Here is an 8,199-nt window from a genome sequence, read left to right on the forward strand (position 1 = left end):
GGCTACTATTGGGGCTCTCGAAATGGGAGCACATACGGCCGGGGCTGCGCGAACTGCACTGGCTGCCAATTACCTACCGAGTCCAGTACAAAGTGTTGGTTATTACCTTTAAAGTCCTATATGGCCGAGGACCAGCCTATCTAAGGGACCGTCTCTCCCCATATGAACCCCAGAGGGCACTGAGGTCAATGGGTAAAAATAAAGTGACCATCCTTGGGCCGAGAGAGGTCAAACTTCAAAACACCAGAACACGGGCCTTTTCAGCCGCGGCTCCGGCACTGTGGAACCAACTTCCGGAGGAAGTGCGGGCCCTGCGAAACCTCGACCAGTTCCGCAGGGCCTGCAAGACCGCCCTTTTCAGACAAGCCTATGCTGATATCGACTGCTGAGTTGCTAAGAATAAAGAACCGCCATCTATAATACGATCACGGAACTATCTAAACTGGCAGAACCAGCGCCAAACAATTTTATTGCTGCCAGATATATTTAATGTAATTTGAATTATGTATCTTAACTTAATTAACTGGTTTTTATGTTTAATTTCTTTTTTATTGTTAAATTTAAAGTTTTATCTATTTATGTTAATTGTGTGAAATGTTGTTAGCCGCCCTGAGCCGCCTAGGCGGGGAGGGCGGGATATAAATAAAATCTATTATTATTATTATTATTACAGTATAGATTTATAAAATGATGTATGGCCTGGAGAAAGTTCAAAACTGATTTGAGACAGACCCTAGAAGCTTTGGAAGCGTCAGAAGCGTAGGCTGCATCTCTGAAAGGCAGGAAACATAACTTGAGGTAAGTTTTGGTTCTTAGTCTGAACCCAGTTTATTAAGTTTTATAAATGTATGAATGTACATAATTTCTTATATATACATTTTGTAAAAAATTTAAAAAGTGCTCCTCAAAATCAGATAACATCAAAATCACAAGCAACAAGTTATAGCAATTCAAATGGAAAACAACACAAAGGGAACTTATACCCCCCTCCCGCCCTCCTAGGAGGCAGCCACATTCCTGCAACCTTCCGGTCTACTTCAGTGAAGACTCTGTACAATCAAATGAAAAAACTGGGTGTTCACATAAATTTAATCCTATCTACATTTAAAAAAATAAAATGCCACTTGAAAATCCAAACAAAGTACAATTACACCCTTCAAAGTGAATTCAAGTCAGTGGGCTCAGATGGGTGTAACTTCGTTTAGTAATCTGAGGCTGCCCCCCCTCCCCAGCACACACTGACTTTAGCAGTGGGCCATAACCTTCTGCCACTTGCTTTTTTGGGCAGATGTACACCTTATACTTTTTATTTAATAAATCCATTTTCCTTGGGGCAAAATTGCAAATTATAGTGGGGGAGCCACATCTCCTTTTTGGGGGAAGGGGGGTGTCATGACATTCGTGTTTGTGTGTGGAGGGGACTGGATCAGGGGGGCAACATGGTACCCCTCTTCCACACAATTTTTCCTGCAGAGGCCCAGACCAACTTTGGCCACTCTGCCACTGATAGCTTTTTTTTTTTTTTTTAAATGCAGGTGGTTTTTGCTTGATTGCAACAATCCCACTGAGTATCAAGTATCCCTAAAGTTCACACATCCCTCGACTGCCTGGCATCAGATTCCAATTTGGAAGAAACTTCCAAAGGCATCAACAAAAAGTGGGTTCTTAGCAGGACACCTGCTTTGCACCCAGCAAGCGTCTCCCATGTCACAGGATCTCAGGGAGGGAGAGAGGCCTTTCTCAGCCTGAGACCCTGGACAGCCAGGGCAGGTCACAGCAGCCAAGCTGTACAAGGGTCAGAAACGCAAACAATTCTTCGGATGATAAATGCACCCTAACCCAGTGAATGTTTATATCCGTATCCCATTCATTGCGATGAGAAGAAGAATGCAGGAGTCGAGGGGGGGGGTGTTATAAGTAGCTCTGATGCTTCCACGGGGTCACAAAGCACAGGAAGGTCTCTCTAGGTCAAGCCCTGAGAGGAGGTCTACTGGCAGGTATTGTCATCCCATAAATAAATAGTTTTTTAAAAGCAGAACAAAAGCATCCTAAATTAGCTTAATTTTTGTGATAATCCAAAAATGTGTCATTGAGACTCTTCCTTCAACCCCAGCTGTTCACAATGGATGAATCATTCAAAAGCACAACGGGAGGCAGTTAATGCTTAAGTGCATCATCATTTAAAGCATAACAAACCACGATTATGACCATAACTTACAATAAATATGACAACTACAGCTCTGCGTAGTTAGCTGTGCACTATAAACTATTATTAAAAAGATTTCCTTAAAGCACCTTTTAAATATTTTTTTCAAATTCTACCAAAAGAGAGAAAAAAATCAGTACACATCGACTTCTTTGCACTGTGAGCACAGTTGGGCCCATCAGCATTTCCCACTTTTCTCTTTTGGTTTCAAGTTCCATTAAGACACTGAGAGGGCAGTTTGCATCACAGCATGAGCAGAGATCAATCTGTCAGGCAAAAAGCATTTGTTTTTGTAATGGATGAAGGACAGCACAAGTGTCCTTCGCACCACGGACAGAAGGATCTGCGGCCACGGAGTCCACCAGCTGCCCAGTCCTTGTATCCCAGTTCCCAAAGTCACAGGAGAGGAAGAAGCGCACTCACATCCATCTTCTTAAAACCCTCACCTCTTGCAGTAGGACACAATCTTCTCAATTACTTTAACAATGACAAAATGGTGTTGTAAAACAAAAAGTACTTACAAACTGGTGAGCTTGTTTTTCTGCAGGCAATAGGCGTGTGCCACCACAGGGACATCTGTGAATTCTGCAGGCCCTCCCTCGAAATCTTTATGGGTTTCCTTCTCAGCTATTCTCTCTTGAGGGGTCAGCAACACTCTCTCTTTCCATGGTGAGATACCAGGCTTGGGGGCACTGAGTCCCTCCCAGCTGTTGCTGTGATCTTGGACTTTCCCTTCCTTTTCCTTTACAGGAATTTCAGATGGTGCTGAGCTAACATTAACCCCCTTGGCATCATCCGCACTGGGCTCCTGCAGAAGAGAGCTTTGCTTTGGATCTGAATGGGAACAAGGCTCTTCATCACCCAAAGGCTTGGCTTTGGCAACACTGACCCCTCCCACGCTTAAAGAGACAACCTCCATTTTTTCTGACCCAGGGGAATAGAACTCTTCTGCCATGCACCTTTGATATAAGTCTGCCTCTTCTGCCTTGCTTCTGGAACCCAGGATCCCTTTCTGCGCAGGAGCTTTACATCTCTCACCTAGCAGACCTTCCTGCCTCCTGAACATACGGCTCTGAGGTACTGACAGTTCTGAGCTCTGACTTTTCCTCAAAAGCACAGATTTCCCCTTCTTCTGGGCACTTCTGAAGCCTGCTATAAACTTGCTGGAAATTTTGAACTCATGTGGGCTCTTCCTTCTGAAAAGCGACACAGGCTTAAAATAATTGTGCAGTTTGCCATTCTCAGCCTTTTCCTTCCAAGATGGAAGACTTCTCTGAACAAGCTTGCCATCAGAGACTCCCTGCCTGTCTACTCCCATTCTCTCTACAGATAAACCAGCAACCTCGGCTTGCACAATTCCCTGGTTTCCCTGTAATTTCACTATTTCTTGGCTGTAAATGACTTTTCTGCAGGTTCTAGTTTGATCACCAGTTTGAGAACTCTTTTCTGCCTCCTCTCTTTCAGTTCTCAGAGAGCTTCTCAACTCAGTCATTGGTTGACATCCCTTCTTTGCCCTCTTATTCAGCTTTGATAAGACAGTGTCTCCACCTTCCAACTGCTGCTGGCGCTTTGCTTTTGGCCGAGCAGTTTTCACAGTGTTGACAATTTCGAAAGCCCCAGCTATTTCCACAGTACTTGAGGAATCTTTGGCCTTTTTTGCCAAGAACCTCTGAATCTCTTGTTCAATGCTGTCATCGCTATCCAAAGAACTGCCATCTTCCAGCACAGGCGTGTCGGTCCAAGGATGCTGAGCACTTGCTGCTGCTGCTGCTTGGTTGTCTGGCTCAGAAACTGGTGGGCATCCCTTTTCCACGGTTAATGCCAGCTGAACGGCCCCCGCACTTTTGGGTCTTCCTTTCACAATGTACTGGGATGCCTTCTGTGTACTTTCTTCCCTAATATTTCTTCTGGATCTCATGAGGCAGCTTTTTAGCAACGTGGGATTTTTGGATTTGGAGGTTTTTTCTTGGAGGACTTCAAATTTATCTTCAAAAATATGCATCTCGGCATTACCAAATCTCACTTTCTTCTTGCACTGAATTTTTTGGTCTTTAGATTTTTTCTTTAGCTTCCGTTTTGACCTTAAGAGATCTTTGATGGCTGTATCCAGATCCTCATCACTGTCTAAAGAGCTGCTCTTGTCATCTAGACTGTATTTCTGCAGAGCTTGTCTTGCATTTTTTAGAAACCCCCCTGTGCCCAGAAGTCCCTGTGAGAGAGGGGTAACAAAATCCACAGGAGTGACAGCGACTGGAGTGATTTCTTGCTGCCTTGCAGCTCTGCCCATTTCACTGTTTTTCACATTGCTCCGAACTGTCTCCTTCTGTGACATGAAGAGTTTTGAATGCTTCTCATTATCCAGAGGGCTACAGGCCATCTTTAACAGTGTCCCTTGTTCAACCTGTCTCTGTCTTGATGCGCTGCTTTCCTGTTTAAGCTGCCTTTTATGATCCAGGAATAGTTTTAAGGGAACGGACCGCTTAGGACTCCTGGTTTGACCATCCAGCTGCCCACAAGACAGAGGATTTGGGGTAGCACTTGAAGTCTCATCAGATTTTGTGATCAAACGTTCGGTCTGTGCTTTGATAGCCAAAAAAGCCCTTATCTCTTGTTCAATGCTGTCATCACTGTCCACAGCATTACTGTCACTCTCTTGGTGGGAAGGAGGGACACTCTGCGAGAGGAAGGAAGGGTCTGCCAGGAGGGATCTGCTGCCACTTGCCACGGGGGGTGGCAAGATGGTTTTGGAGATGTCCAGGATGGCTTCTGCACACATGAGTTCAGCAGCAGTGTCTGCTCTGCAGGTCTGTGATGAAGTGATTGCACCACTGGCAAAATCATTTGCTAGAGAACTGCACCGTCTGCCTTTCCCCAGCTCGTTACAGATGGTGCTGATCCTATTTAATTCTGTAGGCTTTGAGCCAACCTGTTTCTTCTTGCCACTTAGAGTTGTTCCAGGGTTTTCTGGCAAGGCACTTTTCTCTGAATGGATTGTCAGGCTTGCAGATATATCGGCTAGCCCCCCAGCCCCAAACTCTTCTCTCTGAGAAGGAACACAGCCAGCTTGGGCATTTGCTGCTTTTCTGATTTTTTCTAGCTGGTAAAGCTGAATCGCTTCTTCAATACCATCATCACTACTTGAATCAGATGAATTCACACTTTCGGGGCCTTGCTCTCCTCCAGCTTTCCAAAACCTCTGCCTGATCTCACTATCATTCCTTTGCTCCAGAATGCAGGAATAGCCAGCGCCAGGATCACTGAGGTGCACATGGCTTGTTTTCTGGACTTCCACAAGCTTTGCTGTTTTTGGCATCCAACACTTAGGAGGAGAGCTGGTGATCTGCAGTTCAGGATGCCTCCTTAAAAAGAACGCCTTGCCTCCACGTTTCAAAGAACTTGGGCTTGCTTTGCTAGTTCCAACCTTCTGACTTGTTACCGTCTCTTGTGCCTCTTTCTGATCCAGACACTTACTTCCCCCAGAGGCAGCCTTCTTTCTTTCCTGCTGCTTCTTTTCATTTAGGAACTGCTCTATCTCAGTCTTTATACTCTGTTCAAATGAGTCATCACTGCTCACACTGCAAGGAGAGGGGGTCCACTGGAGCACATCCTCTCCCAGGAAGTCAGCAGCAAGGGGAGGAGGAATCACATCTGTTTTGACACTGCCAGGGAACATGCTACAAGCCACGCCATAGGAAGGATCTTCCTTTCTGAGACGCTTGCCTACACTGGTGCTGCGCAAGCTCTTAGCATTGTCTGGCAAGGGTGGGATGTGCTGGCCTTTGTTTTTCAAGTACTCTTGAATAGCTTCCTCTATCTCTCGATCAACAGAATCATCGCTGTCAGAATTCAACGAGAGAGGGCCGAACTCTGAGCTCTCTTCTACTTCCATGCCATCAGAGTCAGCAGGGCAACTGCGCTGAGCATACTTAGCAGGTCCCTGTGGTGGCAGCCTGCCATTGCCCCTCAGCTTGCGATTTCTGATTTTTACTCCCTTCCTTTCCCCCTGCAAAATACAGCCGTATTCACTGGTAGCGCCCAAGGAGGACTCTTCACTCTGCAGGTTGTTGATGATCATCTGCACTTTGGTGCTTACAGCCGTTCTGGCAATGTCATCTTCAGACTCTGAGAAACAGACAGGGTATCTACAGCTCCTTGCTTGGACAAAAGGCTCCCATTTCCCCTGAAGGGCTACCAAAGGAGAGGTATTCATAAGAAACATTGTGGCAGGTGAGTGGCAGGGTGTGCACATTTCTCAGGCAAATTTCTCTTCCATCCTAACTGAAAAGAAAACAAAAATGAACAATGCACCTATGACATCAGAACCACATAGGCAGGACACAAAGAACAACAGTGAAGCTCCTCACTCAATATTACGGTATATGTTTTATCCCAGCTTGTCAGAGGTATGTTAATTAAATATCTACTTTATTTAAATAACTAACTTCTCCAGGAAGTTTTTATCCCACTGGGCCATCTGAAATGAATGATCAAGAAATGCAATGATCTCAGGAACCCTGCAATGATCTCACCTCCTCAGGAACCCTGCATCCTACAATTGCAACCCACTTGCTGAGAAACTACTGGCAGGCCTTCCATCTCAGCAACAGACCACTTTGCTCCTTCTCTCTATAAGGTGGTAAAAGTGATTAAATGGACACAAATCAGAGATTTAAAATGGGCAAGGTGAATCTTATGAAAAGGGTGCAATCCCTCAGGCCACTGTCTGTGCTGATGCATCAGGTTTCCTGAGGGGAACATAGTTCAACGAGAGCCCAACAGCAAACTGGGACCCTAATTCAGTTTCAGTTCAGCTGTGGCTAGGAAAAAACGGCATTCTTATGCATGGAGAATTTTGTATGTGTCTGGATCTAATTCTGCCTCTGGCATGTCACAGCCCGTTGGCTCCACTATGTACATTTTTTTAAACTTTCTGCAGTCAGGCATATATTTATCAACTGAGAATGACGCTTCACGCACCCACAAAAGCTTCGGCTAGAGCAAATCCTAACAAACGCCCCTTTTCTTTAAAACCCGGCTCCGTTCCCCGGCGGGTCCCCCCCCCCCCTGGAATTCGCAGCAGCCCCCGCCCCCCCAGGGCCCCGCCGCCGCGAGGAGGGCAGGGAAGGCGGCCGAGGCAGGCCAGGCCCAAGGGAGGCCTCCCCGCCGGCCGGGCCCTCCGCAGGCGGGCGAGGGGGCGCCGGGAGGGGGACCGCCCCCCAACCCCACCCCCGGGGCCCGTTGCCGCGGCAACCGGCCAGGCCTCCCGCCGCCCTCCTCCTCCGCACCGGCACTAGGCCCCGCCCGCCGCCGCCGCCGCCGCCTCACCTGCCGGTCCCGGAGGCAGCTCGCCCCGCCCTCCCTCCGCCGGGCCCGAGCGGGAAGGGGAAGGCGGGCGGACAGGCGGGGGAGGGCTGCTGGCCGGGGGCGGGACCGGGCGGCCATGGGCTCTGCGGCTGGCACGAGGGACCGCGGTGGGGGCTGGCCCGCCCCCTCCCCTCCGCGCCCACCGAGGGGCCGCTCCGCCCCCGCGCTCCCTGCAGCAGCCCCGCCCCTCCCCCGCGGCTGGAGGGGCGCCGCACCCCCCCCCCCCCCCCCTTTAATCTTCCACACTGAAGCGGAGCCTTTGCAAGCGACACCAACACAGCAAGCCATAAGAACCTCACGACACGCTGCTGCGTCAGGCCAGGGAGGCTCCATCCAGTCCAGCCTCCTGTCCCACACAGCGGCCGGCCAGCTCCTCCGGGATCAGGCACGCAAAAAGGGACCATTGCAAAAAACATAAACACCAACAATAAAAATTTCTTCAACTATAATAGAAGCGGGAAACCAGCCAGGGAGGCAGTGGGGCCCTTGGATGACCAAGAGGTCAAAGGATTACTGAAGGAGGATAAGAAAATGGCTGAGAAGCTAAATGAATTTTTTGCCTCTGTCTTCACTGCAGAAGATGAGAACTTTTTGCCTGCCCCAGAACCACTAATATTGGAAGGGGTGCT

The 8,199-nt window shown here is 48.2% G+C and overlaps 1 protein-coding gene across 1 annotated transcript; it reads right to left on the minus strand.

Moving 5' to 3' along the window:
- Positions 1-796: 796 nt before the first annotated feature.
- On the minus strand, positions 797-7,543 carry PPP1R26 (protein phosphatase 1 regulatory subunit 26). Its single transcript, XM_060250809.1, has 2 exons — positions 7,532-7,543; positions 797-6,480 (listed from the first exon to the last, which is right to left on the minus strand). Exon 2 carries the CDS (start codon positions 6,453-6,455, stop codon positions 2,724-2,726), a length of 3,732 nt encoding a protein of 1,243 aa, XP_060106792.1. The 5' UTR covers positions 6,456-6,480; positions 7,532-7,543; the 3' UTR covers positions 797-2,723.
- Between the last annotated feature and the right edge of the window lie 656 nt (positions 7,544-8,199).

Source organism: Heteronotia binoei, chromosome 12 (assembly GCF_032191835.1).
Source record: "Heteronotia binoei isolate CCM8104 ecotype False Entrance Well chromosome 12, APGP_CSIRO_Hbin_v1, whole genome shotgun sequence".
Classification (NCBI taxonomy): Eukaryota; Metazoa; Chordata; class Lepidosauria; order Squamata; family Gekkonidae; genus Heteronotia; species Heteronotia binoei.